The sequence below is a fragment of the Urocitellus parryii genome, chromosome 15, assembly GCF_045843805.1.
Source record: "Urocitellus parryii isolate mUroPar1 chromosome 15, mUroPar1.hap1, whole genome shotgun sequence".
In the NCBI taxonomy this organism is placed as follows: Eukaryota; Metazoa; Chordata; class Mammalia; order Rodentia; family Sciuridae; genus Urocitellus; species Urocitellus parryii.
The window spans coordinates 12,135,669-12,162,047 of NC_135545.1; the positions used below are offsets into that span (position 1 = coordinate 12,135,669).

The following is a 26,379-nucleotide window of genomic DNA, read 5'->3' on the forward strand; positions in this document are numbered from 1 at the left end:
CCCACAGTGGGGGCTGCTCCCAGGGGGTGTGTCTCTTGCATCCCTGCCTGATCCTCTGTCTCCACCTCTCTTCCTGTCTGCTCATCTAATCCCCATCCCTGTGACCGGCTCCACCTCTGTCTCAGCTACAGCGCTCATGTTTCTACCATCTGACTAACGCCGATTCTGACTCAATTGCTGCGCCTCTTGTCGCTCTTACAAAATTACATAACCAATTTACGTATGGCAAAGTATATCACCAACAAATTTAATGATCAAATAGACTAAAGAAAGGCTGATACCGACACCAGGGAAAAGTGCCCATGGAGCACGTACCCAGGAGACATTCTCATGTCTGGAGCTCCTCTTCCCCAGCAGGCTGGATTATTTTGGGCCCTACTGTTGCATCTCCTCCGGGAGACAGAATTAATGACACTAACAACAAACACCCTGCACAGGACTGCTGTGCCAACCAATGACCCTCGCACTGGCTTTTGTGTGGAGATGGCCCCTGTCTGTGAGGGATAGCGCCTGGCTCTTGGGAGGCCCCCTGGAGTCACAGTGTCCAGTCCTCCTCCCACCTCTCTACCTGTCTTGATTGGGTGGCCCCATATCTAACAGGAAGCTGGCAGGATGGTTTCTGGGACCTGGGTTCCCATCTCAGCTCTGCCTCAGAGGCCTGAGTGGCCTTGAAGCATCTGTTCCCGGGCTCCTTGACCAGTTGCAAAAGAGCCAATGTCTGCTTGGAGGCTTGAGCCCAGCATCAGGCACCTGGCAGGGCCTGGCACAGGTCCCGACTGCTTAGCAGCTCTCATTATTTAACAGTTTCTCCATCTGCACATCCACTGCCTCCATTCAGCTCTAACTTTCCATGTCTCGTGCTGATCGTTCTTGACCTAGAGGCTGGGGTCAGGAACCATAGCCCCAGGAGGCACTTCTGAGGGTCCTTCAAGGCTGGCTAGGGCAGGATGTCGCAATTCCTTCTCACAAGTGAAGTGCTCCTGGGCTCAGCCTCATCAACCCTTGGCCTGAGCTACCACCCCCAAAGTGGCCTGTCCTTTCTGTCTGCCGGAGGAGCAAGGGCCGGGTGTGGGGGCATGGGAAGGTGGGACGCCTGGGTTCCCACAGCTATGGCTGAGTCACAGGCGGCCATCTGGCTCCCATTAGCCCAGGGCGGCAGGGGGCTCTGTGGGGCGGGCCCTGTGGCTGGCTGGGGGCAGGGATGCTGCTGGGGCAGGCTGCGTGTGTGGGATGACTCAGGACCCATGATAACAGCCTGTGCGTATTTGGGGAGTGTAAACATGAGAGGGAGAGGGAGGCGGAGGAAGCAAAGGAAGGGAAACTTGTGGCTGGGTGGGAGGGGGTGGGAGAGTGGGGTGGGGAGAGTCCCCTTCGCACACCCCAGCTGGCAGGCCCCACGACCCCTAGACCCGTCTTTGCGCAGCCCTCTGGGTCCCCCTTGCTCCCAGCCCCTTGCAGACAGGGCTCTGCTGCTCTCTGCAGCCAGGTCTGGTGGTATGTGTGTGTGTTTCTGTGTGCACAGGCACAGGGCGGGGTTGGGGGGGGGTGACTGAAACCCAGAGAGATAAGGACTGAGACAGAAAGGGACAGAGGCAGCATGAGGCTGAGAGAGAAATGGAATGTACAGGCAGAAAGAACAATGGGCCCAGAGAGAGGCCAGAGGAAAGATGGGAACCTAACAGAAGCAGAGTTGCAGATGCGGCAGAGATCGAGGGCAGCAGGGTAGAGAGCCAGGAACCAGAGCAAAGCTGTGTGGGGCCCAGGCACAGCCCCCTCTCCCAGGTTGTTGGGCACTGGAATCACCCTAGCCAGTCCAGCCACCATGGGCCCCACTGGTTGGCCTCAGCCCAGGTGGAACATTTATCCCCTGCTGTGGGGACAGAGCCCAGGGCACAGAATGGGAGAACTGGGAAGGTAGACACAGTGGCCAGACCTGGGAAGAGGGAGGAAAGGGGCAGTGATAGACGGCGAGAGACAGGGACAGACAGATGGGACAGGAGAGAGTGGGGAACAAAGGAGAAGGGTAGGGAACTCCAGAAAGAGGTAGTGGTGTTGTTTGATGTGACACCAGACCCGTGGGGCAGGGGTGCCGCACTGCCGTCCCTCTGGAGAAAGGGTCACCGAGCCGGCCTGTAATCAGCTGCCTTGTTGGGGCTGGGAAGGGTGGGCAGCTGGCTTGGGGTGGTAGCCATCAGTCCCCATCCAGTTCTGGGCTGGGAGCATCCTCAGGCTCTTCCTCATCAAAGTACTTCTCTTCCTCATCCCTTGCCACAATGTCCAAGTTGTCAAAGTCAGGGTTGTCGTCCACTGTGCTGCAGGGGAAGAAGGCTGTCAGGGAGCCCTGAGAGATCCAGGTCAAGGACATGGGAACCTTCCCTCCCCAAAGGTCAAAGGTCATATGATGGCAGCTGCCAGTTAGAACCAGCACTCAGAGGGGGATGCTATGCCTGTCCAGACTTAAAAGGGAAGGAAACATTTTCCAAGTTAAAGACTCTACATAAAAACTCTGGTTTCTTTTAAAAGCTGGAAGATGTGGCCACACAGGCCCACATGACTGAGGCAGGCGCTGGATGGCTGTGCCTCCCAGAAAGCTTAGACACCTTGACTATCCTCACCAGGGGTGTGCTACTGCTCTCTAGTCTGGTAGAGGCCAGGGATGAAGCTAAACATCCTACCGCACAGGACAGACCACCCCCCATGACAAAGAACTGCCTGGCCCGAAGGTGGCAGGGGTGCCCAGGGGGAGAAGCCCTCTCGTAAGCCACTAAGTCACCCTCTCGGGCGTAGCACTAACCCTCACAGGGCTCCTCATCGTACTCACTGGGTCACCCAGCCCTGTCCCATCTGAGCTCTCTCCCTCATCTTTCCAAAGCCACAGCCACCCTGCTGCTCCTCAGCCAAGGCAGGGCCCTGGCACCTGCTGCCCAGCCCCGCTCCTTCCCCAGGTATTTCTGTTTCTTACCCTCACCTCCTGAGACCCCGTGCTCAGAGGTCAGCTCCTCAGGCCCCTCCCCGGCCTCCAGGCTCTGCTTCCTTCTGCTCCTTACCCTGCTTTGCTTTGCTTCAAAGTCTCATCCCAGTGTCTTTAAGCCCCTGGTGGGGACAATAAGATGTCAGTGCCCGGGAGACAAAACTGTCCAATGTCTGCCTTAGAACATGGGCTGCATGTCATCACATCTTCCAGCTCTATGAGAAGCCAGGCCAGTCTTCGTCTCCCTCACTGGAGGGGACCCTTTCCAGCAGGGAGACCTTTTGCTAGTTTGTTCCCTGTGCGCACCCAGAGCCTGCACACAGTAGACCCTCGGCATCTGCTGAGTGAATGACCAGGTGAGGGGCTGTATAGGCTGCTAAGCACAGGGCGGGTTTCCACTCCTTACTTCCTCAGGGGCACCTGGCTTGGGAGCAGCCGTGGTGGTGGTGGGCCTCCTTCCCCCACCCCCCACGGGGGCTTGGCACTCTGCTCACCACTTCTTGGGTGGGAACTGAGGCTCTTGAGAGGCTCTGCTGCAGCTGGCAGCAGATCTGCCACATTTGATTTCAGAGTGAGGGGATCCAACAATGGGTCAGCCATGCTCCAGTCCCCAGATGCTGACCATGCGCTGAGCCTTGAGGTAATGGTGATCATGGTTCCCATGTTAACAGTGAGCCCATCAAAGGCCCGTTTGCAGCCCCAGAGTTCATATGTCACTGAGGCTGGATATGAAACAAGAGGGCTCGCTGCTGCCAGACTATGTTCAGAACCATGAGGAACGCTGGCTCAGAGGACAAATCATTTACCACTGACTCTGATGCACCAGTTTCCTGTATCCTTATCCTGATGGCAAAATCCTTTTCCTAAGTAGGTGGCCTATGTGTCCTCCCCAACCCCTGGGGCTATACTGTAGGGGTAACAGGCCCCTCCAGCTGGGGCAGTAACCCTGCCAGGGGTTAATTTCCTGCAGCGAGGAAGTGTGGGGTCCTGGGGAGGCGGCTGAGTTTCCTGGACACATTGGGAGGATTGGGGTAGTGGTTTCCTGCCAGGTCACAGTCACTTGCCAAAATAGAAATGTTTTAATGTTTTATCAATAGTGAGCTACAATGTCAGGCCAGCTCACTCCCTTCCTTACAGTTGAGGGGACTGAGAAAGACCAGGCTAGTCCAGCGTCACTTAGCCACTGCCTCTGGTTGATCTGAAACCACAGGGCTGTCTGACCTCTGGGCCCACATCCTGAAACCATTCCAGGGCTCTCATGCAAAACAAAGAGAGGTGCATAGGGCCTGTTTGTGGCCCAGGGTCATGGGGTGCCGGGCTGGGGGAAGGGAAGGCAGGGCCCAGGAGCACCTGTAGTCAAAGTCCCCATCCTTGCCGTCTAGGAAGCGCTGGTGCATCCGGCTGGTGAACTCCTCCCGTAGGATCAGCCTCTCCTCCGAGTCAGGTACCCAGGTTTCTGAGTCTTTGCCTGCTCTCTGATCTGTGGAGGGAGACACCATGGGAGGGTGGCCTGAACATGTTCACACAGAGCTGTTGCTTCTGTGCTCTGCCCAGCTAGTCCCAGTGGCACAGAGAACACAGAGGTGACTGAGATAGCCTGGGTCCCCCAGGGGTACACATCAAACACATGACAATGCAGTGCTCTGAAAGCTATATATCAGGGTCAGGACAGACTTGAGGGTGGAGAAGGAAGACCTTCTCAGTAAAGGGACAGGCATGATCAAAAGCTTGGAGTGAGGGATCCTTCAAAGAGTGCAGGGTAGGGAGGCTAGATGCTAGAGATGGGAAGGGTGGGCAAGGTAATGCATCAGGCTGGGCAGACTGAGGCCTGGCTCAGGGCAGGTGTCCAAACACTGGGGTCTCCTTGCTGTTGGCCCTCACCTTCTTCATCACTATCTTCCTCCTCTTCCTCCTCCTCCAGGCAGGCCTCTTCCTCTTCTTGCTGCTGGAGCAGCCGCTGCTGCAGCTCTCGCTCCTGGTAAGACTGGAGCAGTAGGTCGGAGAGTGGGCAGGCAGGTGTGCCGGGGGAGCCAGGTCTGGGGTGCTGGGGCACTGGGGCACGGGCACTGAGCTCCTCCTGGGTGAGGTACTGCCCAATGTACTGCTCATAGAGCAGGGGCGCCCGGAACCGCATTTGCTCATCACTGAAGTACTCACCCCCTGCAAAGATGAGAGCCAGAGTGGGTGTGTCTGTAGTAGATGTGTGGTGGTGCTTGTAGGAAGATGTGTACACACACAAGTCTGTGTGTGTGTGCGTGCGTGCGCGCGCAGGTGCGCATGCTGCACGCTCACATGCAGATGCAGAGGGAAATATGCAGATATACGAGGCTATGGACATGAATACTCATGCTTGTGCTGAGTATGTGCACAATCAGGCCTGCATCTACCTGTGTATTCATGTGTCTGCCCATGTGTGTATGTGAGGGTAGGCTTAGAACATGTGGGTTTTTGAGGTGCTAGTTGTACAACTGTGCCTAGACAGGATTCAAAAGCTGCTGCCCATGGATGCACGTGTATAGTCACATGTGTACAAACATCCCACTATGTGCCTTAGCATACTGTCCACAGGTACCTATGTCTGGGGATTGGCACATAGGACAACACAAACCAGCTGCATGTGCATCGTATGCCTGTTTGCTGAGCCTGCTTGGCTGTCTGGGTACAAGCCTGGACAAGCCTACACTGCTGGGTACGTATGTGTATCCATCTATGTGAATCTGGGTATGTGTGCTAGCACAATTGGGTCAGGGGAGGCGTTTATCTGCCTGTGGGAGTGCCCGGCAGGGGCAGGGCTGTCCTGTGTGGCAGCAAGCACCAGATCTAACCTCTTCCCAGGGTGTTCCTTTGTGCAGCTTCCCTCTCAGGTGGGCCTGGTTTCTTCACTCAGGTCCTTTGCATCTCCTGGCTGTTTCTTCCTGAAGGAGTGGCATTGTCCCTCAGCTAACAGTTAAACCTGATCACAGCTCTTCCCACCTATGGGTCCTAGTTCTTTTTTTTTTTTTTTTTAAGAGAGAATTTTTTAATATTTATTTTTTAGTTTTCGGTGGACACCACATCTTTATTTTATTTTTATGTGGTGCTGAAGATCGAACCCAGCGCCGTGCGCATGCCAGGCAAGCGCGCTACCGCTTGAGCCACATCCCCAGCCCTATGGGTCCTAGTTCTGACCCCAGAGTCCAGGGCCCAGAATCCACCCAGAATCCTGATCTGTACAGCACTGTGGTCTGTGATTGTCCCTATCTCGCTCAGCATTCCCAGTCCTGCCATCTCCTCATCCGTATCTATTTCTAGCATCTTCCACCAGATTTTTTTTTTTAAATATTTTATTAGTTGTCAATAGACCTTTATTTATTTGTATGTGGTGCTGAGGATCGAACCCAGTGCCTCACACATGCTAGGCAAGCACTCTACCACTGAGCCACAACCCCAGCCCTGCATCTACCTGTGTAGATTCTCTTTTTATCCCTCCTCCCTAGCTCAGACTGTCTCCCTCTTTCACTCTAGGTCCCTTGGTCTCTCTCCTCCTGCTTTTTCCCTGCCTCTCATTTTCCACATTTAACCCCACCTCCTTCCTTCATCCACTCATCCTCCTCCTTTCTTCATCCTTATTCACCTGTTCATCCCTGTGTTACTCTTCCTGTACCAATCTCTCTACAACTTGGGTCTTCCCCCTAATCAGAACTTAACTCACTTTCTACTTCATTTGCCCTTGTCTTTTAACTGGTTCTGGGAGTCTAGGTCACAAGATACTTTTAATTATGTCCTGGTCAAAAAGGCACCAATTGTTGGCAGTGGTGCATGCCTATAATCTCAGTGGCTTGGGAGGCCGAGGCAAGTTCAAAGCTAGCCTCGGCAACTTAGCGAGACCCTGTCTCAGAAAATAAAAATAAAAAAAGGGCTGGGGGGCTGGGGATGTGGCTCAAGCGGTAGCGAGCTCGCCTAGCGTGCGTGCGGCCCGGGTTCGATCCTCAGCACCACATACCAACAAAGATGTTGTGTCCGCCGAGAACTAAGAAAAAATAAATAAATGTTAAAATTCTCTCTCTCTGTCCCCCTCTCTCTCTCACTCTCTCTTAAAAAAAAAAAAAAAAAAAAAAAGGGCTGGGGATGTGGCTGAGTGGTCAAATGCCCCTGTGTTCAATCTCTAGTATGAAAAGAAAAGAAAGAGGGCTGGGGATGTGGCTCAAGCGGTAATGCGCTTGCCTGGCATGCGCGGGGCTGCTGGGTTCAATCATCAGCTCCACATAAAATAAAATAAAGAATGTTTTCCTTCATGGTTCTCATGTGTTTTTTTCAAGAAGACCCTTTTGTTCCCAAAGTCATAAATATTCCCTTTGGTTTCCACTGGTACCTTTGGGCATGGGGTGAGTTTTTCCTCAGGGACAACCGATGATGACAATGCAATGATCATACAGTTGTGTGTCATCTACTAACTTCTGTCATCTACTAAATTCTAAGTTCACTGTGTCCCCCATTCTCTTGCTCAGGCTCCTGTCCTCTCTGCCTTACGTTATGACAGACATTTCTCTGTCTCTCCCTGTGTCCCCCAGGATCTTTGTCTGTGCTCCTGCTCTCCTGCCCTTATTTCTCCCTCCCTCCGACTCCACTTCTCATCTCCACCCCTCACCCATCAGCGCCCCACACCTTGGATGAGCTCACGCAGTGCAGCATAGCGCCGGTTACGCAGGCGGGTTCGCAGGGTGCGTGGCCTAGCAGTGCCCTGCCGGGCCACCTCAGCACAGTAGAAGTCGGCACGGTGGTCACCACGCAGGTGGCCAAAGCAGGCCAGGTGCTCCTCTCTGAGGCTTGTGCGGAAGCGCTCCAGGAACACTAGTGGCTTCTCATGGTACAGCTGGCCCAGGATGGCCACCTTCTCACGTTCTGTCAAGTCGGGCTCACCCTGCTGCTGGCTGCACACAGGCAGGCGGCTGGCAGCCACAGCATGCAGCATGGCGCTGACTGCTGCATTCTCAGCCCCGGGGATGTCACTGTCCAGGGCCCCTGGTGGGCTCTCTGCTGCTTCCACCTTGCCCTCTGGTCTAGATGGGACTGGTGTCCAGGCCAGCTCACCCCAGTGCCCAGGTTTGGGCTCCGTGTGGCCTGTGAGGAGATGGGAGACTCGTTAGTTCAGGGATGGAGTGAGGAAAGGGGCAGAGGGAGGGTTTGGGTAGGAAGGGACTTGGTGCTCACTTACTCAGTTCCTATTTATGATGAACCTATTATATTCTAGGCCCTAGAGAGACCACAGCGAGCAAGAGGTTGACATTTTAGTGGGAACACAGACAATTAACATAATTACTGAAAAAAATGTAGTGTTAGGTGTTTCCCTGGCTATGCAGAAAAACAAAGAAGGAAGGGGGAAGTTAATGGAGGATGGCTGCAATTTTAATGGAAGGGTCACAGAAGACTGCAAAAAAGTGACATCAGAGTAGAGACCTGAGGTAAGGAGTTGCTTAGTCATGAGACTTCTGGGGTAAGAAAGTTCCAAGCCAAGGAAATTGCCCATGCAAAGACCTTGAGGCCTGACTTACTGATTTACTCAATTCTTTGTCACTTGTTCATAAAATTATGAATACATTTATTAACTTGTTCACCTCCCATTCATTCATTTTCTTATGCATTCACACATTCATGTTTTAGCAACTCTACATCTGTGAGGCCCTGAGTTCAACAATGCAGAGGATTCACAGGAGGAATCCAGTCTAACTCCTGCCCTCATGGAGCACCCAGTCTTATGTAGGAGACAATCAAGATCAAACATAGTACACATGCTGGATGTGGTGGTCCACACCTGAAATCCCAATTATCTGGGAGGCTGAGGCTGGAGAATTGCAACTTCAAGGTCAGCCTGGGCAATTTAGCAAGACCCTTAAAATAAAATGACAAGAGCTGGGGATGTAGCTTGGTGGCACAGCACCCCTGGATTCAATCCTCAGAAAAAAAAGAAAAAGAAAGTCGGGGGGGGGGGGAAGGAAGAAGAAAGCTGGACACTGGGGAAATTCTGGTAAGAGCTATTTCCTAAGTGTGGTGGGAGCTGCAGCAAGACTACAACAAGCAGGGATACATCAAGATAAGAAGTGGAGACAACTCTTTCAACTCTTTTAAGTAGCTTGCCTGGGATGGGGAGGACACAGGGGATGGTGATTGCAGGTTTCTTGGGTGTCAACTGAGCAAGAGAAGACAGCTAGAGCAGGGGATGTGGAGGACGGGGAGGGAAAGTAGGGGAGGGCTGGGAAGATGCTCACTAGGCTGAGAGCACAGGCCATGGAGCTGAAAGGCTAGAAGGTGAGGGAGGCGTCCAGGATAAGGTCCAGGGCTCTGGATTAGGGATGGCCAAATCATCCCTAAGGCAGGGATGGGGATAAGAAAGCGGTCTGGCACACGGAAGTTATGATGCGCCCAGGGGATGTTTAAAGGAGGTATCTAAGACTGCTGGGACCCAGGTTTCCAGACTCCTCAGAGGAGAAGTGCTGGGCTGGAGACAGAGTTGTGGGTATCGTCAGAACCAAGATAGGAAGTGGGGGTAGGAGAGATTATGTGAGTGATGACAGGGAAGAGAGGCCAGGAAGAAGGACTGAGTCGATGGGATGAGACTATAACTGTGAAAGTTAAAAACTGGCTTCCCCAGGGCTGGGACTTTGGCTCAGTTGGTAGAGTACTTGCCTCGCATGCACAAGGCCCTGAGTTCAGTCCCCAGCAGTGTGCACACGCGTGGGCGCATACACACACACACACACACACACACACACACACACACACTCACAAAAGAAAAAAAAAAGACAAAAACACTGGCTTCCCCAAAGAGCTGTATCTTAATTTCTGGAACCTGACCAGTGCCTTTAATATGGAGGAAAAAAATGGCAGAGGGGGGGGAGTCTTCACAGACATAAGTAAATTAAGGCCCTTGAGATGGAGAAATTTTTCTGGAGTATATATCCAGGTGTGTCCTAAACATAATTACAAGAGTCCTATAAGAGAGGTTGAAGAAGATCTGACACAGAGCAAAAGGCAGTGTAAAGGAAGAAGCAGAGACTGAAGTGATGTGGCCACAAGCCAGGAATCACAGAAGCCATCACTGGCTGGGAAGAGGCAAGAAACAGCCCAGAGCCTGTGAGGGGACCCTATGACACCTTGGTTTCAGTCCAGTGATACTGATTTTAGACTTCTGGCCTTCAGAACAGTGAGAAAATAAATTTCTGATATTGAAGACACTGAGTTTATGGCAATTTGTTTTAGGAGCCACAATAAACTAAGGCAAAGGCTCAGAAGCAGCAACCTGAGAGGAAGAAAGTCCGAGTGCCATGGGGGTACAAGTAAAAGAATGGAGGAGGGGCTGGGGATGTGGCTCAAGCGGTAGCGCGCTCGCCTGGCATGCTGTGGCCCGGGTTTGATCCTCAGCACCACATACCAACAAAGATGTTGTGTCCGCCGAGAACTAAAATATAAATATTAAAAATTCTCTCTCTCTCTCTCCTCTCTCACTCTCTCTTTAAAAAAAAAAAAAATGGAGGAGCCAACAGCATGAATCCTCCAAGTAATCAAGTAAGGAAGAAATTGGATGCAGTGACTGTTTAAACTGTACAGGGACAAGTCACTGGGGAACCTTAATCAGAGCAATTTGGGAGAGTAAAAGCCAGACTACAGTGGATAGGAAGTAAGGGAATGGAGGCAAGTGTACATGACTCTGGAGAAGATAAATGGTGTCTGGAAGGCAGCATGGGGCCAAAGGACAGATTTTCTTTTTAGGTTAGAAAAAATATTTTTATAGACTGGGCATGTAGCTCAGTGGTAGTGTGTGTGCTTGGCATGCGCAAAGCCTGTGGTTATCAAACCCCAGCGCCAACAAATAAAAAATTTTTTAAAAACCCTAAAATTTTGTTATGAAAAATTTCAAACACAAAATTAGAGTACACTGACACCCCTCCCCCTACATTCTTAGAGCCACCATTCACTTCGACAATCACCAGTTCTTAACCAGAACCAATTTCAACCAATTTCCCAACTACCCCTCACTCCACATCAGATTGTCTGAAGAAATGGACGACTTTTATGGTGAGCAAGACAAAAGCATTTTTAGATTCTAAGGGGAACGTACCAGAAGAAGTAAAAGACACTAAGATGCAAGGGAGAGAGAGACACGAGCGAGCAAAGAAATGCAGTAAGAACTTTGAAGAGGCAGACTAGATTATGGCCTTGGCAGAAAGGGGTTAGAATGAAATGGGGCTGTTAGTCTGGGGGTAAATAGTTTGTTCGAGACCGGCGGAAGGTTAACGTGGGCCAAGAGAAAGCTGTTTGGCCCAGGGAAGGTAACTATGGGAGGACTGGCCGAGGGCAGGGGAGAGGTTTTTGATAAGGAAATAGGGTTGCCCTGGAGCGTGGAAGGGGATGAACTAGGAAGAGGTTAATTTCGGAGAAGAATGGAAAGAAAGGAAGTCAACCGCAACAGGAGCGAGGAAAATCTGCAAAATGATGGACCGGACAGGTAAGGTTGAGGGCAGGTGTTCCCTTATAAAGAGTCCTCCTTCGCGTTCCCACGGAATCATTTCCTTGTGACACCGCAACTGCATTCCTCGCAACTGCAGTCACCGCGTGGCAAGTACCTTACCTTCATCGGGTTCCTTTGTCGCCACCTCCGCCGCCACAGCCTCCATCCAGAGTTTCTCCGATTTAACCGCCGCCGCAGTCTCGGCACACCAATCTCAATCCCACGTACTCAGAGACACTTCCGGCAGTGCACTGTACAATGGCCGGGTGTTCCTACGCGTCCGGGCACCGAAGTTCCGGCTCGAAGGAGGATCTTCCTCTGCGCATGCGTCTGCCTTGGTCCCGCCCTCTGTAGCCAGGAAGGAAAGGGGCGCAGGGTTGAAAGGGCGTTCAGCTTCTCCTGTCTGAAATTGGAAAATCTGGAGGGACCCTAACCATGGTTGATTTGTTCATTGCTGTGACTCTTAACTCCTGGCGTATTTATATTTGGGATGAATGGTTGGGCGACCACCCTCCAGGACCTGTTACAGTAACTCTTTTTAAAAAAGAGTTTGTGCTTTTTTAGACCCGTTTCTTCACCCTCATGGAATATTTCTAAGTCTTAACTTATTTATCATCACACCCACTCCCTGGCTAGCATGAGATGGGTGGTGAGGTGGGGGATAAAATTGCCCCTCTGTACTTCCAGAACCTGGAGGAACTCTGCAGATGTGAAGGAAAAACAATTATGGGCCTGATTTGCCCTAGGGGTTGGGAAGGGACTATTAATATTTAGGGGGTCTCTTACCAGCAGACAGGCATGTTACTAGTGACCACCACGAGTGGCCTGGGGGGGCTGAGGAAGTCACCCTCCCCAGGCTGGCTCAGAGGTGGCTTCTTTCTGAGAGGGAGGCAGACAAGGCTGAGACCTGAAGGATCAGGAACACAAGTTTAGAAGGGTCTTAGTCTTAGGCAGGGTGGCTGTCCTGGTTAGTTCTTGTTGCTGTAAATACTTCAGTATGGTCGAAGAATATGAAAGGTGTTCCATTTGACATTAGAAAATTTGAGAAATTTTAAACTTCTTTTTGGAAGGGGGGCCAGTACTGGGATTGCACCTAATGCCCTACCACTAAGTTGTATCTTCAGCCCTTTTATTAAAACTTTTTTTTTTTTTTGGTAGTGTGGATTTAAACCTAGGGGCACTTTACCATCGAGTTTCATCTCCAGTCCTTTTTGAGACAGGGTCTTGCTATGCTGCTGAGGCTGGCCTTGAACTTGCAATTCTGCCCCAGCCTTATGAATTGCTGGAATTACAGACTTGCACAACTGTGTCCAGCCAGTGTCATGAATCTTTTAAGTAAAATCCTCAATACACATTTTCCCAAGGTAGAGTCTCATGGCATTTTGTATAGGTTCCAAAGGAATTTATAATTCCCCAGAATGAATCACTGAAGTTCAAAAGGGAAGCTGAAAGAGCTGAAGCCATTAAGGTCACCAGGTGCCAGGCCACATGGGGCCTGAATAAACTGTATTAAGCAACTTGAGCTCCTTTAACCTGCAAGGATTGGAGAAGGGGATAAGGGTAAGGGACTGAAGAGATCTGTAAGCTGGTATCATAATCCAGAGACTGGCTGAGACCAGACAAGAGGAAGAACTACCTAGTTTACATTCTCTCAGGACCTGGGAGATGTGGAAGACAGACCTTGAGGTCCCTTTTTGCCACACCCCATAGGCAGGAACAACACAGATGTATCACCAAGGGAGGCCAGCAGAGGGTGCTGTTGCCTAGCACACGCATCTGTCACTAAGGGGACCCAGAGCAGTGAAGGGATCACTCTAGCTAGGGTCCCTTTTAGCTGCCAACAGTAGCCCTTTCTCATGTTTAGATGCCCCATTTTAGACCTCAAGACTAGTCAGCCTCCCCTCTCCCTTGTTTTTATAGGCCACACAGCCTTCAAAAGGCTTGGAGCTCCAGTGAGGACAGCTGGGCTGAGCCAGCCACTCCTATGCACTGGCACTCTCCCCCATAACATGCAAGGAACACATTATGTATTGAAAGAATGGAGAAAGGAAAATGGGAAGGACAATAGTTAGGGAGATGCAACCCCAAAGTTCACCCCTATTAATTCCCTTCCTCCCCTCACACCAACCCAGGATTTCATCAACCACTGTGCTGTCACTGGCAATACTGCAGTGGGAGCTCTGTGAAGAGTCAGAGATGCACTGGCCATGCTGTACCCCTAGCTTTGCAGGATGGTTGAGGGGACAGAATAGATTCCCATTATATACTGGCTGAGAAATGAAATTCTTGGAATTTCAGTTAGCTTGGACCACAAGAAACAGGCAGGGCCAACAGAAGGCAACACACACACACACCAGACTTGAGGTGTCTGGTCACCAATATCCAGTGACAGCCCTGAACAAACCACTCCTGTTCTCTCCCACCAGAATTGCCTGTCCCTCTCTGCCTCTGGACCTGTTCCACACCTTCTAATAAAATACTCCCATGAGGATTTGGGATTATGAGAAGTTTTGAGAACCACTTTTAAAAGAGCTACTGAAATCTTGGAATAAAGGGATATACTTAGCACCAAAATCCAGGCCAGGCAGAGGAATCCCTCAATGTTTAATGGATAAGTAAATAATTTCCCCTTGAAAAAGCCTCCCCACTTCAATTAAAGTTCAACTGCAGTAACACTTCAGGGTTTTGATCCTGCTTCCTTCCTGCTAGGAGGTGCCATGTCATTTATTGAAGGAAAACAAAACAAAACAAAACAGGGCAAACACATTTCTTAATAAGTGCAGTTTGTTAAAATCCTGTTAAAACATGGGTAAAGGGGAAGTAAGAATAATCAAAGTATATCACTGTAGGAAAAACTTGAGGTCTGGCACCTGGGAGAGCATTGGAGAGGAGGCTGTGGGGGAAACTTCATATTCTGAAGGGAAAGAACCCCCCACCTTCCCTTCACCCTCTCACCCGCTTAATCCCACCAGAAACTACCAAGACGCCCAGAATAAAAGGTTTCAAGTTCAATAGTCACACTCTCTCCAAATACAAAAAGCAGTTACAATTCAACTGAACACAGAAGCTTGTGTGCAAAGTTACGGGGAACTGAGACATCGTATAAAAAGTTAGGTTAAAGATGATTCTGTGGTTTTTCTTGTTTGTGTGTTTTGTTTTGTTTCGAGGGTGTGGCTCTTCCTCGGTCACCTGAACTCAGCAAAGAAATGGTTATTTTGATGAAGTATCAACGGCCGACCCACAGTAAAAACAGACAAATTCTAAAAATTAAAAAAAAAAAGCATAATTACCAAAAAAATATGTTGCTGCTTCCTCCCTCCACATTTGCTTTTTAAACTTTTTTTTTTAAGTTTTTGATTTTTTTTTTTAATCCTGAAAAGTAGACAGTAAAACAGCTCCTGGAAGAATTTACAACCAACTGCATGAGGGTCTGGGAAGCTGAGGGGCTGGAGCAGGGCTGGGAGGAGCAAACAGGAAGGAGTCTTCCCCTTAGTCACTGTGGCCTCACTGATGACCAAGGGAAAGAGGGATTTTCAGTCAAAAAGGGGCAAGGAGGAAAAGGAAGAGGTGGGAGATGGAGGGGACAAACAAAATAAAAGGTCATTGTTGCCTGTTTGAATCCAGAGAAAATTGCCTGGCCTGTGGGGGAGAAGACCCCTCCCCCACAGGAGAGGCAGTGGGCTGGAGGGAGGCAGCTCTGGGATGACCCCATCCCCAGCACCACAGGACCCGGTGGGGGTAGAGGAGGGGCCAGAGAAGGGGCCGAGGCAGGCGCTGGTGCAGGAAGCCGGCAGCGGCCCCGGGAGCCTCTAGACACACTGGCTACTGTGTGCTTGTGCCACCCTGTGTGCTGCCGGAGTAGCTCCCGTAGTCGTAGTTCCCATAGTATGGCGGCCACTGGCCCTGGTTCTGATAGTACTGGTTCCACTGCTGGGCATACTGGAGAGAGAGACCAAGAACACCAATTTGTCCTTCATCCACTCTACATTTTGCTCCTCCCCTGGCCAACCCTTGCCTAGGTCAGTGATAGCCAGCAACACGTGGGACCCCTGATAGAATCAAGGCACCCTGGGAAGACAAACAGCTGACCTCATGCCACATGGGTGGAAATTTAAGAACTGAAGCCCAGGTCTCCTGGCTTGTCAACCCAGTGTCTTTTCAAATGTAGTTAAATATCATATTTAAAAAAACAGGTATGGTGGCCTAGCACCAACTTGAGGCAGGACTTAGAGCCCCCTAGCCAAGGTGCTGAAGCAAGATTTGGAAGCCCTGCTCAGCCAGCCCTTCCCTTTTGTTTGCTGCACCATGGACAGAGTAGGACACCATTTATTTAGAAACCAGTGCAGATATGTTCACCAAATGGACTGGCTGAACCAGATGACTGCCAGTTAATTTCAGGGATAAGCAGGGACTAAAATCTTGAAAAACATACCCAGGAGGGGCCCATGGAACCTTCTCCATCCCATTGGAGCCTGACTGGTACCTACCTGCTGATACTGGTTATAGCTGGGCTGAGGGTAGGTCTGTGCCGTGGGCGGTGGTGGTGGAGTATAAGGGGCCGGGTTGTAGCCACCGTAGCTTCCATAGTTGTAGGCAGGTGGTGGCGGAGGTGGAGGTGGTGGGGCTGTATAGCCCTGGCTATAACCACCCTGGTTGTAGGGTGGCTGGCTGTAACTCGGCTGGAAAATAAGAGAAAAAGACCGAAGTTCTATGAAGCATCAGTTCACAGCTGGGATTGACAAAGGGCTTTTGTAAGCAGTGAGCCCACAAAGGCACTTCCCTGGTGGAGGCTATTTAGGACTGAGAAGGTGAATAGGCTCTGACATGGTAGGACAGGTTAGGATGAAGCGCCAGCCCTAGGGCTGTATTTGGGACTCTTAATTCCAGCTTTGAGATCCTGGGTGAGTAAGGCACATGGCATTTCTTGAAATCCCAGTTTTGTTTTGTGTAAAATGAGAATCACAACAGAACTACTCCTTCAGATTATCTTGCTGAATGTATTCAACATGCTGGTCATGTGATAAATGGTAGTTGTTACTCAAAGATCTGAGAAAAATAGTGGTGACAATTACTGTTTCTCATGTATAAGCTACACCATTAATTCCTTTAATCTTCAAGTCAACTCTGATGTGAAATGGAAGCCAAGGCTCAAGAAGGTAAAATCACCGATCCAAGGTTAAATAGCTGAAGGACTGACTCCAGGTTTACCTAGTCCCAGAGCCTCAACCACTAAGCTACGGTACCCTCTCTCTCTTACAACAAACCTTGGAAATGAGTTCTACTAACACCTGTACTCCTTTATGGGAAAATAAGGCTCAGGCAGATGAAGCCAATTGTCCAGGGACATAAAACCAGGTCATAATGGGGCTGGGGTTTGAACTTATGCCTGACCAACTCCTATCCTAGGAAATGTTCTAACTAGACTGGAACTGGGAAACACTCATCTGTCTCCTGGCAGCTGCTCCCAGGACTGGCACATGGAAGGTGCTCAGGAAATGGCTGTGCAATAAACAGAGACTGCCCTAGTCAGCAGGAACCTATGTGCACCAAAGACTGAGCAATGACTTTCCAAGAACTGGAATAGAGCCCAGAAGCTGCATAGGGCTGGTGCTCTCAGCACAAAGTTCCAAACCAACTATGGGGCACTGGTCTCCAAACCCTACGACAAGAGATCATCTCTTTTCAGCCTGAACAAAGCATGACTCTGAGGACTTTCTTGGGAATTGGGTGAGGCTAGCAACAGCCAAGAGACATAAACATGTGCTGGAGGGACCAGCACTTCTAGCTTATTCCTGAGGATGATAGAAGGAGGGGGAAGTTCTGAGCAAGGCTTATTTACTCCCTGGTTTTGGGGAGACTTGGCAATGTCCAAGGTCAGCCCAGTGAAGAGCACTGCCAGGAAGAAAGGAGGACAGGTTGCAGGGAAGAGTGGAGGCTGTGGCTCAAGCATGTGTTGGCGACTCCCTCAGACCCATGGACTCTCCTATGTTAAAAGCACATGTGTGAACAAATCTGTGTTCCCTCACCTGTGGGGGGCTGTAGCTGCTGACCGTAGGGGTGCTGGTATTAGCGCTCGAGCCAGGGATGCTGCTGCTCTTGTTGTAGCTGCCAGCACCTGGTGGGTTACGAGCAGGGCTATAGCTGGGTGGTGGCGGCGGCTGCTGGGGTGGTGGTTGTGGTGGTGGCGGCTGCTGTGGTGGTGGCTGCTGCTGGGGAGCCCGGTTATAGCTGCCTCGGTTGTTGGAGTTGTTGTTATCCCGGTTGTTGTTACCCCAGCGGTTCTGGTTGTAGCCACCACCTCCACTGCGGTTGAAACCTGTATTGGAGAAATCAGCAGGAGAGGGAGGCCCTATCACTCTCAATGCACAGACTCCCGGACCTGGCCTGCCTTGGTGACTGCTATGGCTCCCGGCATGGTCAATCAGGCCCAGAGGCTGTTCAGTTAAAGTGAACGAATAAGCAAACCCTCTGGCTTCTCCAGAGTCCTGGCATGCTCCCGCTCTGATAACAACAGGTCATCATTGTCTGCTGGCAGGTTTGTCTCCTCTCCTGGCCTGTGAGCCTAGGGAGACAGAAATCAGGGCTATCCTGGCTGTGTGTTATTGTGTTCTGCATTTCAACACAGAAATAAACTGGAAGGAGATGTTCAGGAAGAATGCACCAATGGCAGCCATGAACAAGTCAGATCAAGTCCTCTTCAGGCTTGGTCTGAAGGTCTTTTTGCTGTTGTCTTGGGCCTAGAACTCTCTCACACTCCTCCTGGCCAACTCCTATTGGGCTTGTGGACCTCAGCTTTGACATTAACTCCTCAGGAGATCTTTCCTGAGCCCTGGTGTCTTCTTGCAGGTTGGTTCAGGGTCATCTCAGGTCACAATATCCTTGGGCTTTCTCATTAAATTATTTGGGTCATAGCTATGTCCCCAGAACTATTCAGCACAAGCCTGAGACAGAGGAGAGCTAGAACATATTTGTTAAATTATGAATAAAGACTTTTTATAGAAAGCAGCACTCACTAAAGACTTGGACTCTGGATCATTGAATACCAGTTTTGGTTTAAGCTGGGTGATGCTAGGCAAATTAACTTTCTAATGAGTCTTCTTTTCCATTTGCTTTAAACCCCCAAAACAGTCCTAATATTTGCAGCATGCCAGGTTTTCAATAGGTTCCAGGATTCCTCAAGGAGATCATGGTCAGATGGGGGAAGAGCCACAGAAATAGATGACACCATGTCATATAAAAGGGCAAAAAAGCAAGGCCAGGGGAGTAAGATAGTGGGAGAGCTTCTTTTTTTTTTTTTTTTTTTTTTTTAGAATTTTAATATTTATTTTTTAGTTCTCGGCAGACACAACATCTTTGTTGGTATGTGGTGCTGAGGATCGAACCCGGGCCGCACGCATGCCAGGCAAGTGCACTACCGCTTGAGCCACATCCCCAGCCCGTGGGAGAGCTTCTTGAGGTCCCACAGTCTGACTCTCCCTGGTTTTCCCATAGCTGGTGTTCAGTAAGCTTTAGTGCTGACTGAATAGCAGTCAAAGCCAACCCCAACGTGGGAACAAAAGGTAAGGAGAACTGTGTGTTTGAGATGTCTCACCTCCTCGGTAGTTGCCTCCACCACCACTGCCTCCCCCTCGGTTCTGGAAGCCTCCTCGGTTGCCTCCAGGGGGGCCTCTGTTGTCATAGCGCTGGAAACCGCCGCCACCTCCGCGGCCCCGGAAGCCACCACCACCTCGGTTGTCAAAGCGCTTTTCAGGGGGTGGCCCAGCCTTGCGGCCCTCCTCGTTGTACTGCCTCACCAGCTTGTCTGCTTCTTCCCGCTGCAGCTCAATGAACAGAACTTCATCCAGGAAGTCCCCGACATCAGGTAATGTGAAGTTGGCTAGGAGGAAGGAAACAAAATGGTCAGTATCTTCTGAGGTCTGGTCTCCTCCACCTCCAGAACACTGGTGGAGGAAACTGGAAGAGTGAATAAGAGAGAAGTTAAGAGAGAGAGGCTGACTCTAACGCTGTCAGGGAATGAAAAGACCCTTTCCTGAAGAGGTGGCTAAGCCCCACCTGAGTGCAGTGTTTAGCTCTCTCCAGCCTTTCCCCAGGGAGTGGGTTAGGCAAGTGGATCCACATCCTTATTTTTACAGAGGGGCAAACCGAGGCTTGCCCAGTCAGTTCAGCCAGCGGGTGCCAGAGCAGGCCTTCCAGTTTGAGCTCCCACATTCTCTTTCCCTCATGCTTTCCAATTCCATCTAGTCCGAAAACCCTGCCAGAGTGAAATGTGGAGTTTCACCATTCACAGCTGTGGAGGACCAGGAAGGGACAAAGCGGAAGATCACAAAAGGAATAATTAGGGAGCAGGGAAGGGCACACTGAGTAAAGAGCTCTTTCTCTTAAGGACCCTGCTGAGTTGGCCCTCTGGGCGTCACTTATTTCCTACCTTTCATTTCTAAGACCGCATGATCAGGGACATCCTTCCCTTCCTCATCGGTGCGCTTTATTGTTCGGTCTTTCAGGTCCTCGTCAGTGGGACAAATTACAATAGCTTTTCGTTGGAAGCCTTCAAATGGTCTCATTTTTCGTCTCTGGGCTGACCCATAAACATTTGTCTAGGGTAGGTAACAGAAAAGGCAAGAGATGGTGCATTAAGAGTTGTTTTTCCTCTGAGGGGTATTATGTAGGCCAGGGGAAAGAAAAGCCTATTAGTGCTCCTCCTAAGCAGAGACTCAGGAAACTGCCCTGCTTCACTTTTATGATTCTTATGTCTGCCTTGGCAAATGTACTGATTTAAAAAGAGGGATAGAAAGTAGCAGCTAACAGGCAGAGGGCAAGGGATTCCAATTGGTGGGTTAATATTATTATTATTTTTTTACCTTGTTTTATACCTTGATTTCATGTGGTGCTGAAGATTGAACCCAGTGCCCCACACATACTAGGCAAGTGCTCTACCACTGAGCAACAACCCCAGCCCTGGGTTTTGTTTTTAACTTTCTTGTTTTGGGGGAGTGGTTTACCGGGGATTGGATTCAGGAGCACTCAACCACTGAGCCACACCCCCAGCTCTAATATTTTATTTAGAGACAGGGTCTCATTGAGTTGCTTAGGAGCTCTCTAAGTTGCTGAGGCTGGCTTTGAACTTGTGATCCTCCTGGCTCAGCCTCCTGAGCTGCTGGGATTACAGATGTGCCACTGTGCCTGGCTAATCCTGTTTTTTCCCCCTTGGGATTGCATTTTACAACTTCTTTCTCCATACATAATACATGCTATTGGTACAAAGTCAACAAGGTACAGAGTTAGGAGTAAAAAAAGCTTTCCATCTGCCTATTGCCAGCACTACTTCCAGAGAAAACTTGTACTGAATTTCTTCTGTACAATTCTACCAACACTTGTGCAATCCTCAACATGAATGGAATTGTACTATATACTTCAGAAGCTCTTTTCATGCACTGTTTCTCAAATTCTTCTTTATGGTGTTTTTTTTTTTTCTTTTTTAAAAACAATCATACAGAATCTATAGTACAGATAGCCCATAATTAACCAACCCCTTTTAATAGTTATGTGGACTGTTTCCCTCAACACTGTGCTATGGTTCTATCCTTTGCTCTTTCTCTGAAATATCAGTCTTACCCACAAGCTTCTAACCAGGGAGCTTGACAATAACTCATGCTTCTCCAAGTGCAGTCTGCTACTTCTATGTCTTTTCTTCTACCTCCAAAGCAGGCAGGTGTGGCCGTGGAGCAGTGCTCCAGAACACCTGCACATAACCAAACAACAACAGCAGCTTCCACCAACCCAATACCTACCACACACCAGATCTTCAGGACTGCAGAGGCTCTGTGGACTCTGCCTTTGCATTTGTACCTTGTGGACACTACTGAAAAAGCACGCAGCCAAAACCTCACTTTAGATTTCCTGAGACTTCATCTCTAGAGGTAGGACCCAGCACTTATGTGGTATCTTCCCTCTCTAAACTCAGGAACTCAACAGAAGTGAAGTGATTAGTTGTTAGCTCAACAACAGCCTTCAGTGGCTTTGCAGGGAGAAGCTGCAGAAGAAAGAACAATCTGTAAAGAGGTCTGCAGAAATCAATAAGAAAATACTGTATTCTCAGAACACGGTCAGCAGGGAAGAAAGAGCACCAGCAGAAGTCCTGGTGTGGCCACTCACTATGGTCAGTCTCTATAGCTGCTTCCTCTGTAGCCTCCTTCCCAGGGCTGGTGAGGACTAACTGGGGGGTGGGGGGTGACCACTAAACAATTGACAAAGTATAAGGTATCTGAGTAGGGGTTATGCAGTGGCCTCCAGGGTAGGAGACGCCTCAATAAGAAGTAGGTGCATTGTGGGACAATTTGGCAGACCTTGGCTCTAATGTGACTTGGGCTCATCACACCTTGTGACCCTGGGCAGGTCACTCAGCCTCAGCCTGCTTTTCTGTAAAATCAACTTACTGCATATTTATTGAGTCTCAAGACTTGAAAGGAGCAAACAGTATGAATGTCTTCTGGTTGCTGTGAAGACTGAATCAGTTCATGTGAATAAAGAATCTTGTCCCAGCCCAGATCCTGGCTCGAAGTCAGTCCTGGACAAATGTGAGCCCTGTTGGTATGGTCATCACTGGGTGGGATACTCTGGATAGTTACACTGTAGTGGTAACTGGAAGCAGCTTGGACTAAAGGGAAAGGTTAAACTGCAATGCTCTCCCAAATGGAAAAGCAGGGACTATGTATGAGGCAGGGTGGAAAGAACAGTGGCTTTGCAGAAGCCTAAGGCCGAAATCCCATTTGTGTCCTTTAGTAGTTTTGAATATGTGGACAAGTCCCTGAATTAGTCTGAGCCTCAAGTTTCTTCATCTGAAAGTTAGGGGTTGTATCATCTTTCTTCTGACTCTGGTGAAAATTTGCAGATATAAAAACCTCTGGCATGTGGCAGAGAAATAAGTCAACACACAAGGAGGATCTGAAAATATGGTGAACAGGATTGACATTGTCCTAAGAGAGGTTTCTCAGTGGAAAGTACCAGGGAAAATTAAGGAAAAGACGAGGTGCAAGGGACCCTCTTCCAAGATAGAAGGAACAGAGGCCAGGGATGTGAGCACAGACCTGTGGGGGTTCCAAGCAGTATAGGTACATCTGTTCTCTAAACCAGCCATTTCCCCTGGGCCTGACATAAAGTAGGGAAAAATGTTCTCTTTCACTTCCTAGGGAAAGTACCCTTATGTTCTAAGGAGGGTAGTAACAGCACACCTATGGGGCCTTTAGCACTGGTTCTGGAGGGGCCAGGGGCCACTAATAGGAGAAAAATTAAGTCCCTACTCCTCACTTTTTTTTTTTTTGACTCCATTCCTAAGAGTGCTGCAGAATGTGGCATTCTGCTCATATGAAGACAGAATTTGGCTTCCTTAAGCTAAGTAATTTAAAAGTTTTCTCCTGACACAAAAGTCATGTGTAGGTACCAGAGTGAACATGACTCCAGGCTATTTTCTGATAATCCGTTCTCTTATTCAGTAAGTACCAATTATCCTAATCTGAATCCTCTGCACTCTAAGGGCACTGGAGTTTTCCTATGTGGCAGAACTGTCCTGTCAACGTCCCAATGAGGAGATAAAGAAGCAATGCTATAGGAAAGGTAGCAGAATACAACAGTTACTAGTATGGCATTATGTAAAAATGTGGATGTGTAACCAATGTGATTCTGCAATCTGTATACGGGGTAAAAATGGGAGTTCATAACCCACTTGAAGCTAATGCATGAAATATATGTCAAGAGCTTTGTAAGGTTTTGAACAACCAATTAAAAAAAGAAAAAGAAAAAATAAAAGAAAAAAAAGAAGCAATGCTACTGACAGGGCAGCCCCTGCAGCTTCACAGAACAGGAGGAATGGGGGTGTGCAGTATGGACTCATAAACAGCTGGCCTTTGTCTCAAGATGAGGCTTGAGTCTGAGAACAGATCCTCAGATGCTCGGAGCTGACACGCCCTCTCGGGGAAGGCTTTAAGAGTGCACCTCCCCTGCTTACTCCTTGGCTTGGGTAAGGAGTAAGAAGGGAAGAACAACATCTAAACTGTGCCAGCAGAAATGTAAGTGCTTGGCTTTCCTGGAGGAAAGGGAGTTAGCTGCTGGTGGCTGTTACCACAGCAAACATGGTGAGGTCAGAATCCTGGGCCAGCCCAGCACTACTGTTGGTCACTAGGGCCCCTGGCGGCTGTTGCTAGGAGAGTCACAACAGCAAGGTCAGCTTTTCCAGCCACATGGCTTTTCTGCATAGCTCCTACTCCTCCCAACCCCAGCTTGAAGATACTGACCCTAAGAGAGGACCTGGACTATGTTCCCTGGTTCCTGACAACCCCCCAAACCTGATGTGGGCAGGACAAAGGTCAGGTTTCTCAGAGAAGCTGCATGGTGAGTTCTGGTGTGTGAAAGTCTGAGAAAATGAGGGAGGAAACAGCAGGCACAGGCAATAACTTTTGCTGACATCCTGAGTTCTCTAAAAGACCTACTATGTGTTTACCTGTCTTAACAGGGTTAGGCTGGCAGCAGGAGACACCTGACTGGATCCCATAAGAACAAATTTAAAGCTGGTGAGGAAAAAGTTTGCTCTAGGTTGAGGTGATGAACCCCAGTGGAAAGAACTCCACATGTAGGAAGAGAACTGGCCAAGAGCATCAGGAATGGAACAGGCTTGAGGCTCTGGGGACCGTGGGGGTGGAGGGAAGAAACTTCCCCTTCTCCAAAGCATGCCAACAAGAGGCGGTTTACTTTGAAAATCTAATCTGGGTAACAAAGATTCTAATTCTCTTTGGCCAGGACCCCAACATCTACCCTAGGATGTACCCCATTGGACACAAGCTCTCAGGTGGCCCTTGCCCTGGGTTTGATTCAGGAGAAAGTGTGGCACCTGCCAACAGGGACACAAGCAGGATTAGAAATGTACACTGTGAGGGTGAGATCAGGTTGGCAAAGTCACTGCCCCCAGCCCTGACTCTGACCAATGCCCAGCTGGGCCTTTTAACCCGCAGCCTTCAGGAGGGCAACTTTGTTGTCTCACACAGAGCTTCTGTTCTGTTTTCATTTTTAAGGCCCTCTGATAACTTAGAGATAGGGCACAAACCTCACTCCAGGGGCTTCCCAACTGCAACACTGTCACCTGAAGCAATGTGGCCTTCCAATCCTTGTTTTTCCTTCCTCTTTCTGTAGCTTTTTACTACCTAGGCAAATTTAGTCATATCCATCCCTGAAGAAAATGTGACCGTGGCTCCAGACTGTCCTGGACAAAATCTCAACTATTTTTATCATTGTCCATATCCTGGCCCAGATACCTCACACTTCCTGACACCTTTCCCCAATTTCCATCACAGCCCCAAACATTATGGGACTGGCCATCTGAAAAGTCAGCAGAGCTGACCAGTATACCAAAAGCCTGATTTTAGGCAGGCCCTTCCCTTTATGAGATCCCCGCTGGTTCACTTTCTTTCTTGTTATTCCCTCTGATGCTCACCTGATCTGAATAGGCTGTGATGCAGAATGAAGCTCCAACACACTTGAGAGCTTGTGTCTCATGAGATAAATCCTAGGATAAGGTCTGGGGTTCTGGCTAGACAAAAGCAGAATCTGGCTACACAACCCTGCCTAGCTTATGAAGGTAAGTTCTTTTTTCCTAATAAGGATGAGCATTTCCGAGGTCAACCTTGAAACAGGAGGCCTAGAAGCGCCAAATGTAGGTACAACTGACAACCTAGGAATAGAAGATCCTGGGCTGAGATTCGGGGACTTTCCTAATAGTACTGGCCTTACCTTTGGAAGATCCACCTAGCCCAGAAGACAGCTATGCATTATTAACTTATCCCTCACTGCCAACACTGGTGAGATGAGAAGTACAAGAATCTGGCCAGCTGTCTGTTCTGAACCTTCTATATATACACATATACCCATTCTTTCTTTCTTATAACCAGGGTTTTTGGGAATCAACTTTTGGGGTTTAGGCCCAAACAGGTCAAACACTGCCTTCAGACTGCCTCCCCAGGGCTGAGTAACCTAAAACTTCAGGACCTAATTCCATTCTGGGGTTAACCAAAAGATCTGGGGCCAACCAGAGAACCCGCCTCCTCACTTTCAGAGATTAGGTTCTTTGCCTCACTGTTGGTTGGACTTGCGTGTCCCCCCACCAGGATGCTAGCAGCCTTTGACTTGTCCCTGAACAAGCCACTACCAGCTAAGAAGGCTGACAGTGAGCCTTTACAGTGTTCAGGTCTTTTGTGCCTAGCTGAGATGCAGGGGATCTGATCTCCAGAGAGACCCACATAGGCCCTTTGAACAGAGATGATCCCCTGACTATAATCCTTCTATACTGGACCACATAATTCATGACTTTCACAGTTGATCTAACCCACAAATCAAGAAAAAAACAGGCAAGAAATTCCTCCTAGGTTATGCAAAAGAGGTACCCTCAGGGTGGTAAAACCATAGCACATCTAGGTGTTTCAGAAAAATGAGTCTAACTGGGGCCAAATCAAACTAAAATTTCAAAACACCCTGATGAAGAGAAGGGGGAAAAGTGAGGCCACGGGATTAAAAAATAAACAAATCTCCAAAGGTAAGAGAAGGTTGGTTGGGTGCCTTGTTGATGGGGTCAAGCTGGAACAATAACCATGGATGGCTTTTGGATCCTCACCCCATGTGAAAGCAACATGGTCCCTGGAATTCTTTCCTGACAAGTCAACCACCATCCCGTCATCAGCTCCACCTTCATCAGGATCCCTTCGAACTCAGGGTAACCAAATACCCAGAGCTATGTGTATAGAAGGCATTTTAGTAAGGCTAAAATGTTTACATGTTTGCTCACTCACAGGTTCTTAAGATAGCACAAATGTAAGGCTTGTTCATATAACCACAAATACAGAAAATAAGAAAACACCCTTTGCTACTTGAGGAAGTCTTTGGG

At 49.3% G+C, this 26,379-nt stretch overlaps 2 protein-coding genes across 4 annotated transcripts in view; both read right to left on the bottom strand.

Moving 5' to 3' along the window:
• Positions 1–233: 233 nt before the first annotated feature.
• Positions 234–12,365, bottom strand: Ccdc97 (coiled-coil domain containing 97). 2 transcript variants are annotated; one of them, XM_026381038.2, is made up of 6 exons: positions 12,243–12,363; positions 11,577–11,804; positions 7,616–8,071; positions 4,853–5,131; positions 4,322–4,451; positions 234–2,312 (listed from the first exon to the last, which is right to left on the bottom strand). In XM_026381038.2, the coding sequence occupies exons 2-6, from the start codon at positions 11,620–11,622 to the stop codon at positions 2,192–2,194; spliced, it is 1,032 nt and encodes a 343-aa protein (XP_026236823.1). In that variant the 5' UTR covers positions 11,623–11,804; positions 12,243–12,363; the 3' UTR covers positions 234–2,191. The 2 variants fall into 2 exon arrangements, with proteins under 2 accessions (XP_026236823.1, XP_026236824.1); XM_026381039.2 differs by having other exon boundaries at positions 2,191–2,307; positions 12,243–12,365.
• Positions 12,366–14,793: 2,428 nt separating this feature from the next.
• Hnrnpul1 (heterogeneous nuclear ribonucleoprotein U like 1) overlaps positions 14,794–26,379 on the bottom strand; it is a 33,629-nt gene continuing 22,043 nt past the window's right edge. For both annotated transcript variants that reach the window (XM_026381019.2, XM_026381018.2), the window contains exons 11-15: positions 19,882–20,050; positions 19,048–19,332; positions 17,483–17,772; positions 15,944–16,135; positions 14,794–15,395 (exon numbers count right to left, since the gene is read on the bottom strand). In XM_026381019.2, coding sequence (XP_026236804.2) covers positions 15,279–15,395; positions 15,944–16,135; positions 17,483–17,772; positions 19,048–19,332; positions 19,882–20,050 — 1,053 coding nt within the window. In that variant the 3' untranslated portion in view covers positions 14,794–15,278. The remainder of the gene's footprint in view (positions 15,396–15,943; positions 16,136–17,482; positions 17,773–19,047; positions 19,333–19,881; positions 20,051–26,379) is intronic.